Source organism: Misgurnus anguillicaudatus, chromosome 19 (genome assembly GCF_027580225.2).
Source record: "Misgurnus anguillicaudatus chromosome 19, ASM2758022v2, whole genome shotgun sequence".
In the NCBI taxonomy this organism is placed as follows: Eukaryota; Metazoa; Chordata; class Actinopteri; order Cypriniformes; family Cobitidae; genus Misgurnus; species Misgurnus anguillicaudatus.
Genome location: NC_073355.2, coordinates 13,735,330 through 13,762,631, shown reverse-complemented (window position 1 = coordinate 13,762,631; position 27,302 = coordinate 13,735,330). Strand labels below are relative to the sequence as shown.

Sequence of the window (27,302 nt, the reverse complement as noted above, 5' to 3'; positions counted from 1 at the left end):
TAAGTCTAGCTGCATTAAACAAAGAATTTTACAGGGTAGTTTTTGTGTGTTTATTGAGAGAAGATTAAAGTTGAGACCTCACCCTTCAAGTGCCTGAGCAGTTAATGGGCAACAGAGCGGTAGATAAGAGACATTCTTTGGCCTCTACCTGTGTGTCCTTTTACACACTTATCAGGATCTCTGAAGCTCTGCTTTCTGAACCACATTAAAGCTTTTGAAAGTGTTTCTAAACACAAAAAATATAGAGATAAACCAGACTTTTTTGAGTTTGAGTCGCTTTGTTTTGTGATTTATGGGAATTATTAGAGTTGTTGGCAGAATTTTACAGAATGTAAAATGCGGACATACTGCAAAATGCGGTACTGAAAATTGTCTTGTGCTGTTGTACTACAGTACAAATCTTTTGGCATTTTTCAAGTTTAATCAACTTTCAGCATTTAAAACTGTATTGACTAGTGATAAGTTGCTTTAACTTATAAAATAAAGTTGACATAACTAAAGAAAATTCAACTTGATTTAATAAGCTACAGCAACTCATCAATTGTCCTAGTTGATCAAACTAAAAAATGTAAGTGCACATTTTTTTCCAGTGAACAATATGCTAGTCATATAAACTTTTTGTGCTATGTATAGTTTTAGTTTGTGATTGGGCATTTTCAAATTCCTATATCTAACGTATTGCCCGTGGGCACCAGGTTGCCCACACAGAGTCTGTTAGTTGCCCGCCAAAGCACATTCTATTAATAGCCTCAATTTTAATATTGATTTATTAAATCATTTTTGATATGAGCTTGGCTTCTTTTATGTATGTAAACATTTTAAACAATACTAAACATATCAACAAGTAAAATAAAATAAAATCAACCGGTAATAGGGATGCATCGATATGGAAATTTTGGCCGATACCGATAACCGATAACTCTTTACATTTGGGGACCGATAACCGATATCTATAAGCCGATAAATATTCATATTATTTTCACAATGAAAAACTCGCAGACCGCGGACATCTTGTCTTTGCGCTAGACTAGCATACTCTTCTTAAGCCCGCAACACGTGTCATCTTCGTGCTATGTCACAGAAAGCACCAATCAAAACTCCACATGGCCAGCAATGAGCAAGTGAAGTGATTCAACAAACCAAAATAATCCATAATTTATCGGCTTTCAATTATCGGCCTAATTTTGGTATCAGACCGATAACCGATAATATTAAAAATAAGCAGTTATCGGCCGATAACGATATGTCGGCCGATATATCGTGCATCCCTAACAGGTAAAACAAAAAGTTTTAGTAGACTATATCAGGTTGGAGACCCCTGGTGTAGGAACATTAGCTACATTTATATTTATGCTTTTGGCAGACGCTTTTATCCAAAGAAACTTACAGTGTATTGCAAGGTATCATGTTTTTATCAACGTGTGCTCCCTGGGTTCAAACCCATGACCTTTTGCGCTGCTAACACAATGCTCTACCACTGAGCTATAATCGTAATTAAATCATACTGGTTAATAAATACATAATAGTGTTTACATGAACACTTAATAATGTGATCGGATTTGTGTGCGTGTTTATAAAGTGCATGCTTTAAATCAGATTTGTTCATTTGACATGCGCACATTGCACGAAATACAGAGTTTCAAGATGCGCAAACTAGTGTACAATCGCTTAATTTGCTTTAGAATGCAGGATTATCTATTTCGGGTCCTAATTAATAAACAACGAGCTTGCGGAGCTTAGTGCCGTGCTGAACATTTTTATCAAGCCACAAAAACACCCAAACGCGTGTGCCCCAAACAGAAGGTGTGTTTGACTTCACGCAATGCTGCACAGATGGAGAGTGAGTCCACTGTATCGCTACAGCGGTACTTGAAATCATACGCACACCAGTGGGGCTGCGCAACGCCATGCGTTTGTGGATGAGAGTGCAAATCGGGGACTGGCCGGACAACGTTGTATCACTTCGCTGACGATTAGTGGAAGGAGAATTTAAGAATGACAAGACATTCACCTAATGTGACTTTCTACTTTGCGTCATACATCATTATGCCAATTCTACGTCATTGCACATGCACAGGCGTCCCAGTTTCAGGTTTCAATCCAATCAAGTGTTTGTTTACATGTTCTTTTGAACAGATTATAAAAGGTATGAACCACCCCTCTGAAACCAATTCGATTTTTTTATCAGTTTCGCTATTTTTATTCCTATTGAGGTTTTTACATGGGGCATTTTTATTTACATTAAACATTTAAACCGATTACAATTGGAATACAGTGCCTTAAAAGGATAGTTCACCCAAAAATGGAAATTCTGTCATCATTTACTCACTTGCATGTTTGTTCTGATGAACACGAAGGAAGATATTTTGAGGAATGTTTGTAACCAAACCATTCATGAGCCCCATTCACTTGCATAGTATTTTTTTTCCCTACTGTAGAAGTGTTTGGGGCTCATAATCAGTTTGGTTACAAACATACTCAAAATATCTTCCTTTGTGTTCATCAGAACAAAGAAATTTATACAGGTTTGTAACAACATTGTAACACAAGAAAATGATGACAGAAACTTCATTTTTGGGTGATAATCTTTAATAATCTTCAGATCGACAGAATGTTTGCATTTGAATATGAGAAGTAGAGTCATGTTTGTGTAGGAACATAGTCTCTTCAGATTAACAAAATCAGTATGAAAAGACTGCTTGATTTTTAATTTGCAAGAGATCTGGATTCAGTTTAGGTGCCGGGGTGGGGTGAGGTTTCGTGGTGAAGAATGCTTTGGAAGACCTCGAGTCTGGGGTGCATAATGTGTGGTTATGGTTGGCTTGTTAGCAATACCAGAAATTCCAGGGATCGTTTTCATGAGCATTGACATGGTTACATTCCCTAACCTTATTTTTTTTGCACAAGTCACCAAATGTGATCAGGTAAACGAATGTGTAGTAATAAATGACTGTCCTAATTTTACATAAGCTTTTAAGTTTTCATAAGTAGATAAAACATTATAGGCTAAACTCCTTAGTATGCAATATGCTTAGTATAGGGTAAACTTTTCAATATGCAATAATCTTATACAATCATATACTTTTTTCACATTACAGAATAATAATAAACTCATCCAAACTATGGGTAACTGTGGGAATTATGTTGGTGACTAAAAGCATCCAAAATAAATAAAAACATATTTTATCATCTAAAGTGCAGGCACCCTTTGCCTAGAAATGCCAAACCGTGCTTGTGTCATTTTATCAATAAGCATCTTGAACACATTTTTAAGGATATCGAAGGAGTTTGCATTTAATCTGGCCTCTTATTGGCTACTTTTCCTGCAATATTCAGTTTATGTCATTGATTTCAAAAATAATATTTTAAAATAAAAATAATTTTCAGAATTATTGTAATTTAATTACAGAAATTAATGTGTTTGGCACAGGTATATTTTTGTCTACAAAAGTAATTTCAAGCATTTAACCATATACCTTCGGATCATAGTTAACATTTCAGTCAAGTGATCTAAAACTTTTGGCCTGTAGTTTATTTATAATTTGGATTACATTGACATTTAGTCATTTTGCATACCCTATTATCCAAAGCGATGTACAAATTAGAGCGCATGTAACATTTTATCTAAGGAGCCAACAGTAAATGTAGCATACAGTTGGGTGATTCTCACAAAATCCAGATTTAGAAGGTGTCCACCATCAGAATTTTTAAAAAGCCCTTAAAGTTCTTTTTTTCTTTTTTTGCACATATAAGATTAAGGTCTGAACTTACTATAACCATTATTTTTTGAAGATTTAAAAAATATTTCCTATAGAATTATTTACATTTTTTAGATTATCATTATCAAAAATGATCATTACCGCAACATGATATTACATTAAATATATGCATTTACAAACTCATGTTTCGGTAATAAGAACTAAAAAGTTGTCTAGGTACTATGTCAAACAAAATTTTAACTTTTATCTGGAGAGAAAAATAAAAACTGCTTACCTGGTAGCCATCTTGAGTGTCACAGTCAATTATGTCCCTTCCAACAAAATGAAAATGTTAGTTCCTTGAGGGCTTAAACAATGATTGAAAATTGTTGCGGAGGATGAGAAAAATTATCTGGAACACATTTATATAGATTGTTGTCTCTACATTTATCAATGATCAGCAAATACCACATGTTTCTTTACTGTAAATTTTTATAGTATAACATGCACTGAAGCTTTTTATTTTTTAGATTTTTTCATTATAAATATTTCCATTTCAAAGAACCCAAATCCAGTCATAGGACACGTTGTGGTAATGAACATTTTCACTTTAAATGTAGAAAAAACAACAAAATTGGTTTGTATGTTGTTGTTTGAAATCATGATGTGCAAAATAGCACATGAAGAGATGTTTGTAACTGTATGCTACTTATTTTGATAGCATTTACTTTTTTTTATCAAAATGTTTCATGACACCTCATAAGTCTAATTTCGCGAGAATCACCCAGTTACGTTTATATGTCAAACTAGAGTCAGCTAGTAGATGTCAGTTGTCCCAATTCACTATAATACCCAACCACATTTTATCTGTATTTCTGGAAGTTTAGTTCCTGTGAAAGTTCAGAAACTGTCCTCACAAACCCCCACCCTCTCAGCTTTCTTCTCAGCCATGGGTTACTGTTGCCAGGCTACAGCAGAGGCCTGTTGGTCCATTTCAGCACAGGCCTGAAAGCTCGGCTGTTTGGGCCACTGCTCCCCCGTCCACAAACAATAGGGTTCTGACTACTTTAGCTCTTTTATTTGGCCCACAAAGTACTCCCCTACCCCCATTTGGTTCCTCTTTATGAAGATGGGGGCTGGGAGGGGGCAGTTGGGGGAAGGGAACCGGCTCTTGTTGGCAGTGTGGTGTCAGTATGGACTCGTCACAAAGGAATGGAGCGGCTACATGCCAGACACCGCCATGGACAGTTTATCTTAAGGGACTTTCTGAATTTTGATACCCTGGATGTTGCTTTAAACTTCACGTTATTGTTGTTTTCAAAGCAAACAAAACAGGGTTTGGTTTCGGTGACATTAATAGTGGGTGACCTACACTCAAGGCACTTCCTGTTGTACTAAGGAAATAGTCGGCCTTCTGGAATGCATGCTTATTGTCTTTCACCTCAGTGTGGGATGGATGACTTTAGGTAACCGGGAGATTGGAATCCATTCGGGGTCTCTCTCTCGTGTCTGGTGCCTCCTGGACCATGACTGACCAGATGAGGCTCTTTTAGATGGACATGGTGTGTTTTTGCTTCTCACCCACAGGTGCTGTGACCTTAGACCGCTAGATGATTGTGGCAATGTCACCTGACACTATTCTCCTTAGCACAATACTATACAATGACCCTGAGAGCAGGAAAAACTGCATAGGGTTTCAATAATGAGAAAATATATCAAAATTCACACGCACGTCATCCACACAGCATTAAGAAAACCTTACACGTAACATCTTATAATGGCTGTTTCGTTTAAAATGAGCACCTTAGCTAGTGTTGTTTGCATTGTTTGTCCATTGCTTTCTTAATTTGACATGTTTTGTGGTTTTTCAGTTCTAGGAGAGGAAAATGATCGTAAGTCAAACGTTGCGTTGAGTGTGCATGTGAAGTATTTGAAGTGGTGTCTGACTGTTTTCTGACTCACATCACTACTACTGCAAGCTCCTGATTGGTTAACGCGGCAAGTTCAAATTTTTTCAACTCGCACGTTTTCCACGGCAATGCTCAATTTGCGGCATTCGTGCGAACTAGACGCGCGAATGAGGCGGAATTGCTTCTACCGTGCCCCGCTAAATGCCTCATTTGCACCGCAAGACCTCCAGACGCGCATTAACGTGTCTTCACATTGACTTAATATTGAAATCACTCGCGCTTGACGCCTCTACCGCGGCTGGTGTGAACGCAGCATAAGATCTTACACCATTGGCAGATTTTTTTATTTTAACTTAAGTTTTATCATTTTTGTTTAAAAACTAGACTTATTTTCTTACGTCATTTTGATTATCAAGAAAATGCATCTGATGCAACAATCTTTTGATATTTGTACATTTTTTCTACTATGGAAGTTATTGGTGCTTCTGTTTCCTGCTTCAGCAGAACAAAGAAATGTATACAGGTTTGTAACAACATGTGGCTGAGTAAATGATTACAGAATTTTCATTTTTGGGTGATCTATCCCTTTAAGAGTTTCATTAGCATACAAAGTGGATTGAACATTATCAGGGCTGGTGTGCTGTGAGTGTAATGTTAAACGTATCTGCATGTTATTTATTTACTAACAGCTCTTCATGCGTGTGCTTGTGTATTTGTACGCATTGGTTAGAGTTACTTTTATAGACAAAATAGTGCCATTGTTTTCAGTGTTATCCTTGATAAAGCGAGGAGGAGGAGGAGGCAGCCAGCCAAAGCTGACAGCGCTGACAGATGTGAACAGTTGTGCGGTACTATTTGCAGCTGGCGAGAGCCTTCACTGGTGTTGTGACATTAAAGGATTACTGTTTCTACCCACCGCCACTTCCCACCTCACCCTTGTCTACCCGGATCTTCTTTAGGTCAAGGGTCAACTCTTGGTACATTTGACTCTGTGGTCAGGTTAAGTAACCTCCTCCTTCTGTGTGAAAGCGAAACCGCCAAATTTCCATCCGCATGACGTTCGGTTTTCAGATTCTTTGTAGGACATCCTCATTTATGTGTAGTTTGTGTCCCATTACAATGAGTTATTTTTCGCTGTGAAGGTTCTGATAGGACTCTTGGCTGTGTGTTTTTGGACGACTCTGATAGGCACGGCCAAGGCCTAGACAAAAGAATGTGTGTTTTGGCTGCCGAATGCAGCGTGAGGACAAATAGTCTAACCTCTCCAGTCCTCCCCTGCTGCTACTTGACCAATATCTACACATTCTCACACTTTCACCAAGGTTTTTTACAATGTAATATGGGATACGCACAGGGAATACGTTTCAAAACTCACCCGTCTTTTTTCCAAAAAGTATAAAACTCCAGAACAAATACTCTCATATACACACACAAGGGGGTAAGTTTCAAAACTCACACACACATGAATGTTATCATGTTTTGTAGGGCCAGAGGCTCCCTCTCATTGTGTTGAAATAGCTTTTGTCAACACATCCATAATTCCTCATAGTCCAGTAACTCTTTGAAATCCCACAAGCGGTCCTGCCCATGCTGGTCTTCCAAAATATTTCCCTTATATTTAAGAGATGTACACCACAGATATTCTGTAACAAAATGCATTCAAATGAATCGAGTTGTGCAATGTATACATGCACGCTTTCACTTCTCATTCACATCAAATGCTTCCTAATGGCGAACAACAGGTTGTAAAGTAGGCATTTTTCTGCATTTAATGTCCTATCAGCCCGAATGGGCAATTTCTAAAGGTTTGAGTGTCAGACTGCATGCTAGTTGAACCTTGATGTGGGTCTCCTCAAACCCCTTTTTGTGCTCCAACTCCCAGTTTCATTTTTTCGGTGACCCCCGAGATTCCAGACATAGTTAATTTGCCTCTAAATAAACCCAGCCAAGCCATGACAAATAGCCAAGGGGATGAAGGGTAGGGGGTGATTGGTGGGGTGTCAGGCTTGCTCGGTCGTCTGTGAGGTTGCCACAGCAACAAGGATCTGGGATTCAGAAACAGTCCGAGTGTTTTCAGAGCAGGAGACGAGGGATTACAGGAAATATGACATGACTCTCCGTACCGGACCGTTTCCCCAAACCACCCTCCGAAAGACATTTTCTACCTAACAGACGCCCCGACCAACCCCCACTCCACTGCCTGACATTATCATCACAATCAGACTGCTAACCTCTGACATTTGACCTCCCAGCATGTGAAGGGTTCATAGGGAAAAACAGCGCCCGTATCGGGGCTTTAGGAGATGGAGGAGTAGCCCTGGGTATTCATGAAGAACTCTTCTTTCTTCATTATTGCTCCTTTGTTTCTTTTTTGTGGAACTTGCGGTATTTCGTGTAGCTGCGTGTATTGAATACACTAGTTAGACAGGCACAATTAAATGACAAATTCTCAGCCTGTCTTATAAAAATAAGTCGCAGTATTCAGCATATGCACTGCTGACCACTATTAGACAAAGTGAGTGAGCGTTTTTCCTGAAATTTAACTCTTGACTTCATCAGCAGTAAGGAAATGTCAAACGGTCCATTTAATCTTTAACGTAACGGTTCCTGTTCAGTATCAAAAGTGAATCAAGACATTAATCATACAATGTGGACTTCTGGGCGCCAGCAAATTGGTTATTATACATTCATTATACATACATACAAAAGTTTTTCCTCCACAAAGCCGAACACTTTTCTGTCATGCATTGCAGTCTTGCAGGGTACACAAATATCAGAGACTATATAGATTATCAAACACCAAATATCTTTCTAAAAACAGCTCCCCCTAAAGGCCAAAGCCTTCATTGTACCTCCACTCAGAGGTTAAAAAGAAATTGCATCAAATAAGTGTGAGGGAGGAGACGGCAGCCACAAAAGAGGCGAAATAACAAAGGAACAGATAGCTCAGTGTAAAAACTGGTCATCCTGTAGCAGAAAGAGGAGGAAAAGCCATTGTTGTTTCAGCCCAGGGGTTGTTTTACAGTGAAAGAAGAGAGAGGGCCTGAGGGGGGACACAGAGAGAACAGACCATCCCAGTGCTTGTCATCAGCTTCAAACGGCCTTTTTGATGTGGGAGTTCATCCTGTGGCGGGGCTCCCTGTGCGGGTGTAGGGTTACCCTACATGCAGTGGCTTCTCAATCCTGGCTTACCAAAGGCTCCAGAGCCCATGAGAAAGACGGTCATTAGAAAAATATATTTATTTCATGTACGATTCGCAGTCAATTGTTGATCAACTTTAAGTACTAAGAGGCATAGAATTAAAAAGCATAAAAAAGATATTTATTTGGCAACTATATATGTGGCTTTACCACCACGTCATACCTATATCTTCCACTTGGTGAGGCCTCTATTGTAAAACTAGCTGTATGCAAAACGATAAGTTTCATGGTTGAATACAGGTTGTTTTGTTATTTTTAGCCATGATTTAACGATTCAAATAATGCCCAAACCTTTAACGATATATATAGTGTATACTTGAACAGAAGTGTGCTTTCCGGATTCAACTATCTGGGAATGCAAAGAGTGTGATCGCCTGTTTCATTCAAGACGAATGTGGTATCTAGTGTACGGCATGTAATTGAATATTTTTTTCCTGTGTGCTTGTGTGTGTTTCAACTAACTTGCTAACTCCTGTATTAAGAGTTTAGTACACTTTATTTACAGCCTGGTGCTCGGTAATTAGATTCTAAGGTGGGGTTAGCTGATGGACTTAAGAATTGTTTCAAATTTTACCTGCAATGCTTTTATACTCTGGTGATGCCCTTGTTCTAAATTATGCTTCTCTGCAGGTGTCGGCCTGGTTATATTGGTTTACTCTGTCAGCATTTGGACCCGTGTCACCGATCACCTTGCCTAAATGGAGCCGCTTGCAAGAGCCAGATGGCCAATGGAATCCCACAGTACACCTGTGTGTGCCAGCGAGGATTCAGAGGTACGTTTAAATGACGTTTGAGGTTGCCATTTTATGTTTTGTGGGCTATTTTATATAACGCTTTTTTATTTGCAGGTCAGGACTGTTCCCTGATCGATGCGTGTGCCACAAATCCCTGTGCCAACGGTGGTCGTTGTGCCAATTGGAATAATCACTACAACTGTTCGTGCCCACCTGGGTATCAGGGAAAGAACTGTCGCAATGACATCGACGAGTGTCGCAAACCTGGAAAGTGCCTTAATGGCGGCATCTGCATGAACACGCATGGCTCTTTCCGCTGCGAGTGCCAGGCTGGGTACAGTGGGCGGACATGTGAGGTGCCCACCCAGCCATGTGCCCCTTCGCAGTGCGTTAACGGAGGCACCTGCCATCAGACTGGTGACCACACCTACCAATGTGCTTGCATGCCAGGTACAAACATGCACTTTAATTAATGGCATTCCTATATTTGCACGTTGGGTTTGTTTTCAGATTTAGTTCCAAGAGTCTGGACTTTCCAGGCGGTGCTACTGCTGTGCCATGTTTGCTATAAATAGCTCAGACACTGGTTGAGATATGAATACACAGTAGAGTGAGAGCGAGCAAGACAGTAAAAGCGTGGAAGATGAAAAGCGAAATGGCTATTGGGCAGGAATTTACTTTATGGCCTTTCTGCTTTCCTCTGGGGAGCAAGCAGGAAATGTCTCTCGCCAGAGAGGAAGTCATTGAAACCGTGAGAGATTATAAAACAAGCAAACATGGCAGGGAGTATGGCCCTCTGGAGCGAAACTCTGTCAGGCCCTGGCTCTGCCGCTGTGGGAACTGCTGTGAGAATATGTAAACACTCTACACCCACTGAACCTTTTTACTGCTTACTTTCTTCGGCACATCTATTTGTGGTTGTGGAGTAGGATTAAATGAGTTATTAGGTGTCTGGGGAAGGGGGTGCAAAGTAGATAGATACATTGCACTTCAAGGATATTGTTTCTTTCTTTCTCCCAGGATTCCAGGGACACAACTGTGAGGAAAACGTGGATGACTGCCCTGGACACAAGTGCATGAATGGTGGGATTTGCGTAGATGGTGTCAACACGTACAACTGTCAGTGTCTGCCCGAGTGGACAGGGCAATATATGCAGAATTCTCAGGGAACAGTTACTGCGTTTTACTATTCAAAATGGGGAAAATATCTTGATTTTCGCCTTTCTGTCCCTACAGGGCAATATTGTGCCGAGGACGTCAATGAATGTCTCATGCAGCCCAATGCTTGTCACAATGGTGGTACGTGCTTTAACACAATCGGGGGACATACCTGTGTGTGCGTCAATGGTTGGACTGGTGATGACTGCAGTGAAAACATCGATGACTGTGCCACTGCTGTCTGCTTTAACGGTGCCACATGTCATGACCGAGTGGCGTCATTTTTTTGCGAGTGCCCAGTGGGCAAGACAGGTACAACTGTCTTCATCTCTTCTTATAATCAGGTCTTTCTGTGCCTAGTTACTGACAGTTGCTGTCTCCATAGGCCTGCTCTGTCATCTAGATGATGCGTGCGTCAGTAACCCCTGCAACGAAGGTGCAGTTTGCGACACAAACCCTCTGAACGGCCGCGCCATCTGCACCTGCCCCGCTGGTTTTGTTGGCGGAGCCTGCAACCAAGACATGGATGAATGCTCCATTGGTAAATTTACAACTTTTTGAATGCCTTTCTCTTCTTTGTTTTCTCTCGGTAGAGAAGAAGTGTTAACCGACTCCTACTTCTCTCTCTGTTGTGCCAGGTGCCAACCCCTGCGAGCATTTTGGGAAATGTGTAAACACAGAGGGCTCGTTCCAGTGCCAGTGTGGACGGGGCTACACCGGCCCTCGCTGCGAGATTGATATTAACGAGTGTCTATCCATGCCTTGCCAAAACGATGCCACCTGCCTGGACCGCATTGGAGAGTTCACATGCATCTGTATGCCTGGTAAGTAAGTGCGGTTGACCGTAGTGAGGACACATGTTAAACAAAGTGGTGGTTCAGGAAGAGGTAGTAAGAAACAAAAGAACAGCTCATGCAACATGGGTAAGTCACACATACCTCAGGGCAGAAAAAAGTAAAAAGTTGTGCCCTGCACTACATGCATCTTTGGGTTTTTGGGGATCTATACAAATGAGTGCTGGGAGTGGGGTGTATTGGGAGAGGGGGGGAAGAGTGTGCAGTGAATTATAATGAGATCTTGAGTGGTGGGAATGGAGTGGAACAATGGGGCCCCTCTGTGCTCCGTTCCTCGCCCTTCGCGCATAGAGAGAGAGCAAACTTTTCCCAGCACTCTCATCCCCTTCCCCCATTTCTGCCCGTACCCCTTTCATTTCCACAGACACCTCTTCTTCCCCACCCTCCTCATCATCAAGACTTGGCTTGGGCTCATGTGGAGGGGCCAATTCTTTCTGATTCCATGCCGCCGTCAGTGCTCTGGCCCCGGCCCACACTCTGTTTCACCTGAATGGGGCAACGCAGAAGGGCATCACTCTGCCGATTATAGTACATGCACGTTTTCAAAGGAGATATGGCCACAGGGCATCCTGCGGACAGTAGGGTGTGGTGATTCTAGTAAAGGCAGGGCCCCAGTTTGCCCCAGTAGTATTTCATTAGACATTTGAGAACTTGCTATAGGGTGCAGTGTAGCAGAACATCTTAGCCTGTGTCTTTGGGCCCCCAGTGTTGTGAGAGAAACTGCTTTCTTTTCAAGAGAGGCTGCAGCCTATCTTAAGTGCATCGAAGTACTGGACCGTGTTTAACTCTGAATATGTCTATCTTTTAGGCTACCAGGGGAAGTACTGCGAAGTGGACATTGACGAATGCGAGAGCAACCCCTGCGTAAACGATGGCATCTGCCGAGACATGGTCAACGGCTTTACCTGCACCTGTCAACCAGGTATGAAACCTTTCTCACAGTTGTACAATCACTCAACTCAACAAAATACGTGTGTAAAACCCATCGTAACTTATTTCCCAGTTTCGGATTTGAGTTTTTGTGTAATTACTCATTAGAGCGAGGTCTTGAGCACTTTGCAACTGCGTGCCCAAACAAAGACACCATTGTGGCCTCGCCACACAACCACCCCTCCTCTTCCTAATTCGTTCATAGAGAAGGGACAGCAGTCTCACCCGTCTCCCTCTGCATAGAAGTTTGGGGGGAACAGCAGCCCTGCTAATGAGATTCTTTTCCATGTTCGCAATTTACATCTGGGGCAGACAACCCTGCACCCCCCCATTTAGCTATTGAGCCGGTAGCGTTTGTGTAAGGAAAGGGGGAGGGACATTGGCCTTGAAGAAAACAATTCCCCCTCTAACCTTCTGCCCTAGGCATCAACACAGATCCCATCATAACACTGTTAATCAACACAACACCCTCTAAAGATGCAGAAATGAAGATTTCTATGGGGCCCCAGCCTTTATGTTTTTCATACTTGCTAGCACATTTTCCCAGACATTGTTTAAACCTCTTTACTGCATACAAAACTGCACATTTCAAGTCAGTTTAGTAACTCAGAATCAGAAAAGACTAGATAAACATTCGCCAAGTATGTTCAAACGCAATCGTTTCATTGAAAACATCAAATCTGACTCACAACATCCGAAATCAAGTCCAAACTCTATTAAATTGATTTGTGTCTGTTGGATAGATTGAAAGAATGTAACACATGGATATAATCTAGGATTATTTAATTTCAGCCAAGTCAGATGTTTCAAATTCTGTTTATACAATCTGGAACAGTGTCCAGTCACATCACTCAGGTGTTATTGTTCATGCATGCTATCTAGATGAAAAACATTTAAAATGAGATTTTTACCTAAAGGCCTACGCAGCCTTGTGCGTCCATTGAAAATTCAATTCTACACTTGTCTGGATTCAGCTAAAACTGCCCCCAAAGTTGAACCGAATGACCTCCAACCAGTGTTTGGAGCTCACCTCTGTTGCCTCAGGCTGACCTCTAACCTCTGTGTTTGCCTGTCCCAGGGTTTACTGGCACCATGTGTCAGATCGACATTGATGAGTGTGCCAGCACTCCCTGCCAGAATGGAGCCAAGTGCATTGACCGTCCCAACGGGTACGAATGCCGCTGCGCTGAAGGTAAGCCTGTTTATCTGTCTGTCTGTTCGTGTATGTGTTTCTGTGCTTGATGGATTCCTTTAGAGTTCAAAGTCAAAACCATGATTGTCACCGATTAGATCTGCACACCTGTGTGTAGTGATTTCAGGGTCAGACACTTTGCTTTATGTGTCTGGGATCACACTGCTGGGCATATAGATGAGAAGCCCTTAATCCCCCTCCTCTGCCCTACAGACCCTAATGTCACAGGGTCACCAAGGCCGGCAGCTGCTGACGAGGGGGTTACACTCGGTCGTCACCCCGACATCTGTTCATCTGTAACCCACAATGAATACCCACACAGCACCGTATGGCACAACCAAAGCTTCCAGCATTCCCTTTCACATAGTTTTGTGTATTGGAATGGGCCTTATCCAACAAATTAGCATGAGTTCATATTTGAATCTTTTGCCTTAAAGAGTCAGTATGTACACATGCATCACTGGGCATAGTTTCCTTTTAAAAAAAACAGACGTGGAGTCTGTGCATTGTCTGGAGCAGCCTGCTGCTTGGTATTCTCTGTGCTCCAGTTCCCCTCTGCTGAGCTGTCCCGTTTGCTGGGACGCAGGGTATTGTCCCGCTGCTTGTTGGGACAAAAGCAGGTCTGTGAGGCCTGTGAAGGGCACCCTCTCGCTTTCTCTCTCACTGGCTCAGCCCAGCTCTGCCCTGCTCCTCACAAGTCCGATGCCCTGACAGCCTGTCGACATGTAAACCACGGGAAAAGAGACTCCAAACTGTAGAACCTTTTACAAGAGAAAGAAGGAAATGAGAAAGAGAGACGGAAAAGTGAAAAAACGAGAGGCTGGGGAAAGTGGACAGACATTTTCAGACCAAAAAAGCATGAGGGGGCAGTCAGAGGGTGCTGGGTAAGAAGGATAAAGAGTACAAATGAAAGTTTTTACATACTAGACAAAAACGCAAAGAGGTCTGCAATAGTCAATAGAGATAAGTAGAGAGAGGGAAAACTATAAACACAGGCAACTGTTGCCTCAGGTAATTAATGTAATAATGCTTTTTAGATGGACATTTTTATTTGACTGGCCAGAAATACAAACAAGGAAACATATAGACCAGCAGAATCTTAATGTAATTCTGATAATATCCTCAGCAAGGGGTGGTTTACACCAAGGATTTCCAATCTTTTCATTTCGTGAATCACATAATTTTTAAATGTGGATCCAGATTCACAGTTAGAAAAACCCTGGTTTACATAACACAGTTTACTAACTAAAACAAAAAAAAAGAAAAACTATTTATTCACTTTGGCAATTCATTTACATGGCAACAGCATTTGTGAGGCATTTTTGAAAATGACACCAATGTTGTCTCTGAAACTACAAATTTGCAAAAACGGTGATGTCGTGCACATGTGTATTATGTATTCAGACATCTTGTGACATCACTGACATGGCATGCGTAATAAAGCGTTTAAGTTGTTTTCGCAGATTCATGTGAATGGAGATAAATCTTAACTTAATTTAAGGCTGTTAACTCTACAAAACTTTTCCATTTTTAAAACATTGCTGTCATGCAAACGTACCCTCAGTATTGGGTGTTGGCCCAAAGAGAAAGTACCATGTTAATTTATTCCTTATGTGTATATATGTATTTTCTTGTCTATAGGGTTTGAGGGAAGGCTGTGCGAGAGCAACATCGATAACTGCAAGCCTGACCCATGCCACCATGGCACTTGCATAGATGGCATTGCCAGTTACACATGTAACTGTGAACCTGGCTACACCGGTTACCGCTGCGAGAACCAGCTTAATGAGTGCCACAGCAACCCCTGCCAGAATAGCGGCAAATGTGTAGACCTAGTCAACAAATACATCTGCCAGTGCCAACATGGCACCTCAGGTGAGGGATAATGTATTTCTAGTCAAGTTCATTTGCAAAATCGATCTGCTATGTATGTATCAACTTCATGGTTAACGTATTTCACATTAAAGTAAGATGCATTTTTTTCCACACAGGCACAAATTGTGAAATCAACTTCGATGACTGTGCTAGCAACCCTTGTGACTATGGAATCTGCAAAGATGGCATAAACCGCTACGAATGTGTCTGCAAACCCGGTTTCACTGGTGAGACCTTCACTAGCCCTTTAAGTTCACAAATTCAAAGACATATGGGAAAAACCTCATTGTAACCTCAACACCTCTTTTCTCCTCTGCTCAGGACCTCAATGTAAAGATGAGATTGACGAGTGTCTGTCTAACCCCTGTCGCAATGGCGGGACCTGTGTAGATGATGAAAACGGCTTCCACTGCCAGTGCCCCGAGGGCTTCCATGACCCGTACTGTTATTCACAAGTGGACCAGTGCGCCAGTAACCCATGTTTGCACGGAACCTGCATAGAAGACCCCAACGGGTACCAATCCCATAATAAACATTAAAATCATCAGGATGTTATATAATCAGAAATTGTTTGTTTGACTCTTGTTTGAATTGCTTTTACAGGTATCGCTGTGACTGTGAGCCTGGATGGGTGGGTAAGAACTGTAACCTGGACCGAAATGACTGTTTGAACAGCCCCTGCCAGAATGCAGGCACCTGTTATGACCAACTTAATGGTTTCACCTGCAAGTGTCGGCAAGGTTTTAGAGGTAAGATATATATTACGCTCAGTATGCATGAGATAACAACAAAAAGGGATATTATCACACACACACACATTACAAGGAAGAACAGAATGTCCTTACATTTTGGTAAACTCCACAGCTAAAAAGGGTGTAATGTTTCTTAAAAGCTTTAAAAATAAACAAACATAACACCTTCTACTGAAAGCTCTAAGAAACTTTGCTCTTCCTGACTATCCTTCTTGATCGGATTAGCATACAATGAAATGTCAACTCCCTTTCTTTACTATTCTCAGGTAACCTATGTCAGGTGAACATCAATGAGTGTGCGTCCAGCCCATGTCTGAATCAAGGCACCTGTGTGGATGGAGTCGCCAGTTTCACCTGCCTCTGTGAGCCACCTTATAGTGGACCCACCTGTGCCGAATTGTTAACACCTTGCTCGCCCAATCCCTGTGCCAATCATGCTGCCTGCGTTCACACGGCCGACTATCTGGGCTACCAGTGTAACTGCCAACCTGGATGGCAGGGTAAGTGTCAACCAAAGTTTAAAGTCTATAGCTGGTAAGAATTCTGTTGACTAACGGCAATCGTGCTTTTCGCAATAGGTCAGCTGTGTACTGTTGATATAAATGAGTGCATGCCTAACCCGTGTAAGAACCGTGGCACCTGCACCAACACTTTGGGTGGCTATGTATGCTCCTGTCGTGCTGGCTACACTGGAGCCAACTGTGAAACAGATATCAATGACTGCTCACCAAGTAGGTCAAATTTACACCAACAGTTACTTTCATAAGTAGAGTTGACTTGGTCTAATACCATTCTTGGTTTTGTCAGATCCCTGTCTGAATGGAGGATCCTGTACAGATGAAGTGGACTCATTCCGCTGCAACTGTCTGCCAGGCTTCACGGGGGCACGCTGTGCTAATGAGGTGAACGAGTGCCAGAGTGGTCCCTGCCAGAATGGAGGCACATGTACAGACTATGTGAACAGCTACACCTGTACCTGCAAACCAGGCTTCACTGGCCTCTTCTGTGAGACCAACATACCAGACTGTACTGAGAGGTGAGACGGTGAAGTGACTGGTGTACAAAAGTACCAGCGTTGTTAATGGTGGTCATTAACAAATCATCTGCCCTTTAGTTCATGTTTTAATGGAGGCACCTGTTCTGATGGGATTAATGGCTTCAAATGCACCTGCCGCTCGGGCTTCAAGGGAGATTATTGCCAGTACGAGGTGAACAAGTGTGACTCTCAGCCGTGCCTTAATGGAGGAGTGTGCCAAGATGCCCTGGAGTCATATCGATGTTCATGTCCGAAAGGATACTTTGGAACCCGTTGCCAGGTATTAATCCCACACTTTAATATGCTGGTAAATAACTAACTCAGATATAAGTTCTGCATTTACTGTGTATTAAAGGTGCCATGGCATGAAAATCTAACTTTTTCCATGTTTAAGTGTTATGATTGGGTCCCCAGTGCTTCTATCAATCTAGAAAATGTGAAAAAGATCAACTCAGTAACTTAGTTTGGGTAAACATTCTCTACAAGCACATGAAAAAATAGGTTGTTGAAATTTGGCTCTCCTTATGATGTCATAAGGGGCTCTTATTATAATAATACCGCCCCTTAATCTGCACTATCCAACCACAGCACTGCCATTTAGTGCAGAGAGAAAGAAAAAATAATTCACAATTGAGTCTGAATTGCATCAAACCACCATCATTGTGATCAGGGTTTGCACTTCATCCGCTTATTTGCATTTTAAAGGACACACCCAAAACGGCACGTTTTTGCAAACACCTACAAAGTGGCAATTTTAACATGCTATAATAAATTATTTATATGGTATTTTGAGCTAAAACTTCACATGTGTACTCTGGGGACACCAAAGATTTATTTGAAAGTCTTGTGACATGGCCCCTTTAAAAACTATATTAGCAGACCAAATGTGTGGTTAAAATAAAATGTTTATCTTTATTTCTAGTCCCCAGTTGATTGGTGTAGACCTTCCAACCCCTGCAAAAATGGTGGTCGCTGTCGACAGAAAGATGCCTCCTTCATGTGCGAGTGCATGAGCGGTTGGTCAGGTCGTTTTTGCGACATCCCAGCAGTGTCCTGTGAACTTGCGGCCAGACGGAGAGGTATATAAAATTGCACATGAATTATCGATGCATGTCACTGTTGGCTACAGTGTATCAACGGTCCACGCTCTCTCTCACAGGCCTCCAGACAGATGAGCTTTGTCACCACGGTGGACATTGTGTCAACACTGGAAACACACACTATTGCAAGTGTCCCCCAGACCTTACAGGTAGTTACTGTGAGTCCCAGTTTGATCGCTGTGAGGATAAACCTTGCCTCAATGGTGCAACCTGCAGAAGCTACATGGGAGGATACACCTGTGATGTGAGTCTCTTCACACCTGACCAATCATAATGCAAGTGAATTTCTCATAAACTAAAATATATTTTCGCTATATCAGTGTATGCCTGGTTATGAAGGGAACAACTGTGAACAAGAAATCAATGAGTGTCAGTCTCACCCATGTCAGAATGGAGGAACCTGCATTGACCTTGTTGGCCACTACATCTGCTCCTGTCCTCCCGGCACGCTGGGTAAGACTGATTTTGTGACTTACAATGATTAAACAGCACTAATCTAAATGGGTTTATAATGTTTCTGTTATAATCTTTTGGTAGGGGTTCTATGTGAGATAAATGAGGATGACTGCGCGATCCCCTCGTGGCCCAGGGGAATGCCCAAGTGCCAAAATAACGGTACTTGCGTGGACAGGGTTGGAGGGTACCGGTGTAACTGCCCTCCAGGATTTACCGGAGAACGCTGTGAGGGAGATATCAACGAGTGCCTGTCAGACCCCTGCAACCCTTCCAACAGTCTGGATTGCATACAGTTGCCCAATGATTACCAGTGTGTATGCAAGCCCGGCTTCACAGGTAAGGGATGCTCACTGCATCTGTGAAGTATTTTAGAATGTGATGCACTTCTAAACACAAAGTTTCTGCTTGTGCCTCCAGGGCGAGGGTGTCAGAATAGATTCGGTTTGTGCGAGGCTCATCCCTGTAAGAACGGAGGAGCGTGCTCCGTGTCCAGCAGTTCACCACCGGGTTACACTTGCACCTGTCAGTTTGTAAGTAATGTCACATACTTCAGACAAACAAATCATATTGTAAGTGTTCCCAAAAGTACACTACTTAACCTCCTTCCTTTCTCACTTTTTCAGGGTTATGCAGGTGCTAACTGTGAGAGGAGCATGAACTGCAAAGAGCTGTCCTGTTACAATGGTGGCGGTTGCACTTTAACCTCACGGGGCGCACGTTGCACCTGTCTTCAGGGCTATGCCGGGCTACAGTGTCAGCATCGCAGCAACGAGGGATGTTCCTCCAAGCCCTGTCACAATGGAGGCACGTGTACAGATGAAACCAGTTTCCCATTCTTCCACTGCCAGTGCCAGAAAGGCTGGTCTGGCAAACACTGTGATATCGAGGCCAGGATATCATTGCCTTCCCCTCCAGCCTGCCCAATTGCTGATTGTCACGGCAGAGCCAATGATGGTGTGTGTGACAAACAGTGTAATTCGTTCGCCTGTCGTTGGGATGGAGGTGATTGCTCTCTGGCTGTAAATCCATGGGCACGCTGCGCAGACCCAAAGTGCTGGCGCCTCTTTAACAACAGCCAGTGTGATGAGTTTTGCAATAACGCAGATTGCCTTTACGATAACTTTGACTGCAAGAGAAAGAGAAACAAAGAGAAAGTCTGCAAGTAAGTAAATTATATTGTGCTCTTCTCATAGAGGCATTTATCATCTATATTCTCTAAAACACTTTTTTTTCTCAGCCCCATCTATGAGGCATACTGTACTGACCATTACGCAGATGGGCGCTGCGATCAAGGCTGCGATACTGAGGAGTGTGGCTGGGATGGACTGGATTGCGCAGGAAATATACCGGAAGACCTTGCGAAAAATCTTTTGGTTATCGTTGTCCTCCTGCCTCCAGATGAGCTGCTAAGGACACAAACGGCATTCCTGCAGAAGTTAAGCGCCATTCTCCGTACCACAGTGCGTCTCCGCATCGACCGGAATGGAGAGTTCATGATCCGACCATACACGGGCCGTGAAGCACGCCCTAAACGGGAGCTTCAAAATGAGCCAGAGGTCATTGGGTAAGTTGATTAGTTGTCACAACAACCATGAATGAAACACTCTTGTTCTTGCAAGTCTGACAAATACTCATTGGCTCCTCTGCAGATCAATTGTATATTTGGAGATAGACAACAGGCTTTGCTCACAGAATTCAGATGATTGTTTCCGCAAGGCTGACACTGCTGCCGATTACTTGGGTGCCCTATCAGCAACGGATATGCTGGATTTCCCGTTCCCTCTTAAAGAAGTTCGCAGTGAAGTACCACTTCTATTCATCTCCAGGTCAGTTTGAATTCTCCTTAATAAAGTAGTTTGTTCATCTCCTTCAGGTGAAGAAATCCCTGTAATTTTTCCTGAATGGGCTAAGCTACTGTTGGTGGGGGTAGCTTCTCTCTTCTTGATGGTGATCTTGATGGCGGGCATGTTAATTGCACGCCGCAAACGCGAACACAGCACACTCTGGTTTCCCGAGGGCTTCTTCCTCAAAAAAGAAACGAGCAGTAACAAAAATCGCAGAGAACCTGTGGGCCAAGATTCTTTGGGCATGAAGTGAGTGTTTCAGTTCAGTCAATACCTCAAATAGCTGCTGCTGTTTTAAGTAGAGGTCATAAAAAGTAACCCTTTGAAAAGCACTAATTAGCATTCATGACTATGCAGACACATGCCAAAGACAGTGGAAGAGTCTTTACTGGGAGATCACAGTGACCAGTGGATAGATCCAGACTTCCCAGAAGCCAAAAGACTTAAGGTGGAAAACAGTTACTATTTCAATTCTTACAAGGTTCCCACAGGTCATGGAATTTCAGGAATATCAAGGAATTCCAGACATTGAAAGTCACAGAATTGTATATATTTTTGTCCAATTAAATATTAGGGATTTTGGTTTGTTGCTTTAAATTTTTGTTTACATTTATCAAATGCAATCTGCTTCTTAATTTGTGACGTAAGGAATACCATTTACGGGTCCAAGCCTCCGCTGACTACAATTTATACATTGTCACTGTTTATTCATTTCCAGTTTAAGCTACATTTTTAAAAACTCACTCCTCATTTATAAAATGCTTCGTAGAAACCATCCTACATTTGATCTTACGATCATTTATCAAAAATGCCTACGTGTGATTCATAAACCGAACATACACACAGAAAATACGCGTACCCCTTTCTTTCAGATGTGAAATTTATGAATCGCTAATGAACTTGAACTTGTTGCTGAGCAATTTCAGACCTCCGCCTTTAAATGATGCCTAATCAATGTCATAGACATATAAAAGAATGCTTGTCAATGTTAAACACTATTTCGAGCAGCAAGAATGGCTTATATTGTCAAAAATCTGCAGCAGTCTGACAAGCAAAAGTGCGTACGTCTGCTCAGACCTTGACGTAGCGCTAAGCACTTTTTTTCACGTCAAAGATTTATAAATATGGACTTTGCCGTGGATTTTTACGTATGTGCACTTTACGATCAAATCTGTGCTTACGCACGCTTTATAAATGACGCCAACAGAGTACACTTCATTATCCAGGTTCACGTCATCCTGGACATAGAAATTCATGGAAATAGAAAGCCATGGAAATTCAGCTTTTTACTCAGTAAAAGTCAGGGAATTTCAGTGAGTTTCAGCTCAAGAAACTGGGGCGGGGCTTTGTTAGTGTGACATCACAAGTGGGTGAATTTTTTTCATTGTTGGGTGGTTGTGTTGACACACTGCCAACACACTTTTATGTACAAACACCTTGTAAAAATGGATTTAGCATATTATGGGCTCTTTAATGTTTGTGTATCCTTATGTGCTTGTGAAAGGACTGCCTTTTTTACTCTGTTGCTTTGTGTGTGGCACAGGTGGAAGAGCCCAGCATTCTGTTAGATGGTGAGGATGCAGTTGACAGCAGACAGTGGACACAGCACCACTTGGCAGCAGCAGACATTCGTATGCCGCCCTCAATGGCACTTACACCCCCACAGGGAGAGTTCGACAGTGACTGCATGGATGTCAATGTCCGCGGCCCAGGTATGTAATATGTTTGCCTGTCTGCTTTTTGTGAACTTGGCATGTATTAGAAAAACTAATCAATTTTAATAACTTCTTACAGATGGTTTCACTCCCCTGATGCTGGCATCGTTCTGTGGAGGCGGGCTTGAGCCAGAGGTGATGGAAGATGACGAATCTGAAGAATCCTCAGCCAACATCATATCTGACCTCATTTACCAGGGAGCATCGCTTGGTGCACAGACCGACCGCACTGGAGAGACCGCTCTGCACCTGGCTGCACGCTATGCCCGAGCCGATGCAGCTAAAAGGCTACTCGATGCCGGGGCTGATGCAAACGCGCAGGACAACACAGGCCGCTCACCTCTGCATGCAGCTGTAGCAGCTGATGCTCAGGGGGTCTTCCAGGTATGCAAAAGCATCAGGAATAAAGTCAAACAAATGAAATATTTTAAAGCCAGTGTTGATGTAACATTTTAATATTTATGGTGGATCTCCTATCCCGTATTCTTCAGATTCTGATCAGGAATCGTGCCACAGACCTGGATGCACGCATGTATGATGGCTCCACTGCTTTGATCCTTGCTGCTCGTCTGGCTGTAGAGGGAATGGTGGAGGAGTTGATCACCTGCCATGCTGATGTCAATGCTGTTGATGAAATCGGTAAACATAATAGAGATAAACCATTCATCTTTAAATGTGCAATTTCATTGTTTCTGACGGGTCCATATTGTTATGGTCTTTTGCAGGAAAGTCAGCATTGCACTGGGCAGCAGCGGTAAATAATGTTGAAGCCACAGTGGCCTTGTTAAAGAATGGAGCAAATAAAGATATGCAGGACCTCAAGGTATGCAATACTATCTTATACAGAGGATCAGAGATAGATTTTGTTTATTTATTTATTTATTTTATATATCACCCTCAGCCATGTTTGTTCATTTTTATATAAAAAAATTTTCAGGAGGAAACTCCACTATTTTTGGCTGCCCGGGAAGGTAGTTGCGAGGCAGTGAAGGTGTTGTTGGCTCACTTTGCCAACAGAGAGATAACGGATCATATGGACAGACTTCCTAGAGATATTGCGCAGGAGCGTATGCACCACGACATTGTACAATTACTGGATGAATATAACACAGTAAGAAGCCCACAGGGCCACGCAGGACCTGGTCACCACATGTCCGGTGGCCACACGCTCTCACCGCTCATGTGCCCTCCCAGCAATTTCCTGCAAGGGCTTAAGAGCACCCCGCAGGGTAAGAAAAACCGACGTCCAGGGGCCAAAGGCATGGGTGGACCGCACACCACCAGCATGAAAGATTCAGCCAAAGGTCGCAACAAAAGGCTGACGTTGGACATGCAGAGTGCTCTGCTGGAAAGCTCTGTCACACTGTCCCCAGTAGACTCACTGGATTCACCACGCGGAGGTGCCAGTAACGCTGGCTACATCACAAATCCGACGTCACCGGCTGCCATGCCATCTCCTGGACTTTTCCATACCTCCATGTCTGTCCCTAACACTCCCATGGTGCACAGCAACATTTTGGATGGTAGCGGCCCTTTTGCCGTTTCCCTGGCTCAGCTGAGTGACTTAGGTGACGGTGGGCTGTCCATGCAGGGCCGTGTGGCCATGCAAGGAGGCGGAGTCAATCAAGGCCCCCACAACTACGTGCTGAATGCTGGCCAGATGAGCCTCAACATGGGCCTGGTGAGTCCAGTAAGCGTGCCGTTTGACTGGCACACCCGCATGCCTTCATCTTCTCAGCCCATGGTCAACATGGTGCATCCAGCAAGTAACCAAGCAGGCATGCATTCCCTGACATCTACCCTGCAACAGAATGGCATGCTCATGCACCAGCGGCAAGTTTTCCGTACTGACCAGCAGTCAATACTCCAACCTACGCCTGTTTCCAGCACGCCCACTATTAGCCCTGTCAAACTGCCCCCTATTGCAGAGCAGCAGCAAGCGCAGCAGCTTCACAGCCACACCCTCTCCCGCATGTCATCCACTCCTCCGACCCCGCAGCAGGCACAGCCACCTCCAGCCTTCTATCAGCCGCAGCCTTCCCAAGCACCAGCAGCACCTCAGGCCTCGCAAACACAGGCTGTCCCATCTCAGGCACCCCCAGCACAGGCGAGCGGAAGCACAGCGGTCCTTGAGGATTACCCCACGCCACCCTCACAACACAGTTACACCTCGGCCATGGATGCTACACCCAAGCATTACCTGCACGTTCACAGTGAACATCCTTACCTGACCCCCTCTCCAGAGTCTCCAGAACCCTGGTCCAGTCCCTCCCCTCACTGCGTGTCTGATTGGTCTGACTCCACCCCCAGCCCAGCAGTCACGGCTCCTGCCCAAACCCAGATCTCCCATGTCCAGGAGTCCAATGGGAAGATGCAGGTGTTTGCTTGAGCGGCAAAGTTTGAGTTTGTGACTTTCAGAGAATAAAGGTGACGACTCATTTAAGGGCTTATTTTTATACTTATCGTGTCAGCCCATTTCCAAGATTTTAATTGGATTAGGATTGACTGTCTGGTACCGTCTGCTGGTACACGCAGAAAGAAAGTTAAAGGGAAACGTGTGTTGTCTTCTAAAGAAAAGACAATTTAATGAAGTAAGACATTCTGTCACAGATGGACTTGTTTTTTAATTATAAAAAAAGTATATGAAGAAGAAAACCACGTCTTTCATTTCAAAGACTTGGGGACACTCCTGAAACTAACAAACTTTTAAAAAAGTAGATTGAGAGAAAAGTGAAATGTTGAAGGAAATTCCTTTATTTATTGTCTAATGGTTTTCCAAACTGCCTTGTGGGTGTTTTTACCCCCCTATTCTGTCTCTGTTTCTTTTAGTGACCCCCGTAACAAATGCCTTACTACTCCCAATTCGGGACCCCTTCTGAGGCCTCCCTATCACTACTGTTACAACAGGAGAAGCCTATGATGGCTTAGCAATGAATGCAGGCACATAAGAGACAGAAGATTTTTAGTGATATTATTTATTTACGCCAGCATTCGGTGATAGATTGGCACATGAAACAGACGTAAACAAGTGCGAATCGAAATGAGTTTATATGTTTTATAAAAGTATTTGTATGAATGTAGAAGAGCATCTGCAAAGCACTTCAAGGGGAAAAGCTTGAGAGAGAACAAGAAACCCGGAAATCCTAGTTTTCTTTTACATAAACAACAAGCGCCTTTATAAACAGGCCAGTGTTTGGAGCGTTTCAGTGTTGTGTTGAAATTGTTTTACTGAATACAGTAAAACGGTTGCAAAAAGGGCATTTGCAAGGGGGTAAATCTGCCAGTCACTGCCTTACAGTCTTGTCTTGTGTACATTTTTTTTTTGTTTTTTCCTTTAATATTGTTTTTATAACCACATTTTTGGAACACTGATGTATTAAGCTGTGTTAATAGGCTGCTGCTCTGCATCTCCTTTCCGCAAACATTCCTGATAGCTAGCACCCATCTCACAGTGTTCCTGATCTCTCACGAGCACTTCATTTCAATATTGATCAGCTGCAGCTGACCCTTGACCACGAAAAAAAATCTCCCGGTCTTTACGAAACCAAGGAGATGTGGTTGATATATTTTATGTCATTAATCCCTCAGGTCCAGCATTTCCGTGTGGTCTAATCATATTCCAGCTCCTTTTGGCTTGGATAGTGAGCATATGTGTTTTGTGTCGGGTACGTGGCTAACGAGGTTGCTAATGGTCTGCTAGCGCTCTGTCACTCCTCAGGGAGGTGTTATATGGCATGCAGTGTTTCTGCATCTTTAGCGGTTCCCACCTCACCAGCCTTGACGGTGACATCTGTCATGTCTGCTCAGGAGGCATGAGAAAGGGAAACACTACTATGTAGTGATGCCCCTGGCTTTCTGCAGCATGTCTGTATGTTAACCCCCTCTTATATTCCCTAATGCATGACACAGGGATCTAAGCCTTGGGTTTACATCTAAAGTTGTTTTTTTTAGGAGGAACATGTTCATTTAACTAGACTGTGGCACATAAAATGTTCCTACTTTTTTGTTTGTTTTTAGGATGTCCTTGTCCTAGCGTTCAATTGTGCCTAAACATTCTGAAAGCCGTATGTTAAGTGTACAGCTATAAAATAATATTTTGCCATATTTCAAAGCTTGGGATGGTTTGGAGCACATTCCGGAGCTGTTTTGTTATTTTGCATGTATACTAAGCTTAGATAACCCTTCTTTCATTCGTAACCTTTCACGTCCCATTATACAGTGCTCCAGATATTTTTGAAAATCCAGTACCTTTGTGTAAATATGTTTTGCTTTGTTTAGATCTACTTGTTTATGAGAATTCTTATGTTTCTAAAATGGTTATGTACTAAAACGAACGAAAAGCAAATGTACTTTCTATTAGCGTTGTTAAGGCGAGGACGTGACTTTGTGTCCGTCTCGCATAACTAGAACAGGCATAGATATTTTCTATCTTCAATATTAATTTCCTATACTTGTTTAAAAGTAGTTTAAATCATTGTATATAAACAGCTTTTCACAGTTTCTTTCTACAGACAAAGTTGTAAAATATGTTACTTCTAATAAAGCAGTAGGAACTACAATCCACAAATGTCTTTTTCTATTTTGCACCTGTTTATATTTTCATGCATTTTTTTCTAATAAAAAATGGCAGAAGTTGGTGGGCCTTGCTGGGAAATAAACAATATAAGGCCCGGTTTCACAGACGAGGCTTTAGACTAAAATGCATGTTTGAGCTGTCTTAACTGAAAATATCTTATCTTAAAGTGGACATCATGAAAATCTGACTTTTTCCACGTTTAAGTGCTATAATTGGGTCCTCAGTGCTTCTAGCAACCTATAAAATGTAAAAAAACATAAACTTTTTTTTT

At 42.7% G+C, this 27,302-nt stretch overlaps 1 protein-coding gene across 1 annotated transcript in view; it reads left to right on the top strand.

Annotated features, from left to right (window-relative positions):
- The window catches only part of notch3 (notch receptor 3), a 33,907-nt gene extending 6,893 nt beyond the window's left edge, over positions 1-27,014 (top strand). The window contains exons 3-33 of the mRNA XM_073856981.1: positions 9,440-9,582; positions 9,658-9,993; positions 10,564-10,694; positions 10,788-11,013; positions 11,087-11,242; positions 11,340-11,525; positions 12,364-12,477; positions 13,564-13,677; positions 15,319-15,552; positions 15,669-15,779; positions 15,874-16,066; positions 16,156-16,301; positions 16,571-16,804; positions 16,883-17,035; positions 17,112-17,340; positions 17,419-17,620; positions 18,263-18,419; positions 18,500-18,684; positions 18,761-18,893; positions 18,978-19,232; positions 19,314-19,426; positions 19,520-20,058; positions 20,134-20,460; positions 20,546-20,694; positions 20,770-20,989; positions 21,098-21,188; positions 22,284-22,452; positions 22,535-22,839; positions 22,947-23,094; positions 23,181-23,278; positions 23,393-27,014. Of these exons, the coding sequence (XP_073713082.1) occupies positions 9,440-9,582; positions 9,658-9,993; positions 10,564-10,694; positions 10,788-11,013; positions 11,087-11,242; positions 11,340-11,525; positions 12,364-12,477; positions 13,564-13,677; positions 15,319-15,552; positions 15,669-15,779; positions 15,874-16,066; positions 16,156-16,301; positions 16,571-16,804; positions 16,883-17,035; positions 17,112-17,340; positions 17,419-17,620; positions 18,263-18,419; positions 18,500-18,684; positions 18,761-18,893; positions 18,978-19,232; positions 19,314-19,426; positions 19,520-20,058; positions 20,134-20,460; positions 20,546-20,694; positions 20,770-20,989; positions 21,098-21,188; positions 22,284-22,452; positions 22,535-22,839; positions 22,947-23,094; positions 23,181-23,278; positions 23,393-24,844 (7,249 nt within the window). The 3' untranslated portion in view covers positions 24,845-27,014. The remainder of the gene's footprint in view (positions 1-9,439; positions 9,583-9,657; positions 9,994-10,563; positions 10,695-10,787; positions 11,014-11,086; positions 11,243-11,339; positions 11,526-12,363; positions 12,478-13,563; positions 13,678-15,318; positions 15,553-15,668; positions 15,780-15,873; positions 16,067-16,155; positions 16,302-16,570; positions 16,805-16,882; positions 17,036-17,111; positions 17,341-17,418; positions 17,621-18,262; positions 18,420-18,499; positions 18,685-18,760; positions 18,894-18,977; positions 19,233-19,313; positions 19,427-19,519; positions 20,059-20,133; positions 20,461-20,545; positions 20,695-20,769; positions 20,990-21,097; positions 21,189-22,283; positions 22,453-22,534; positions 22,840-22,946; positions 23,095-23,180; positions 23,279-23,392) is intronic.
- The last annotated feature ends 288 nt before the right edge of the window (positions 27,015-27,302 follow it).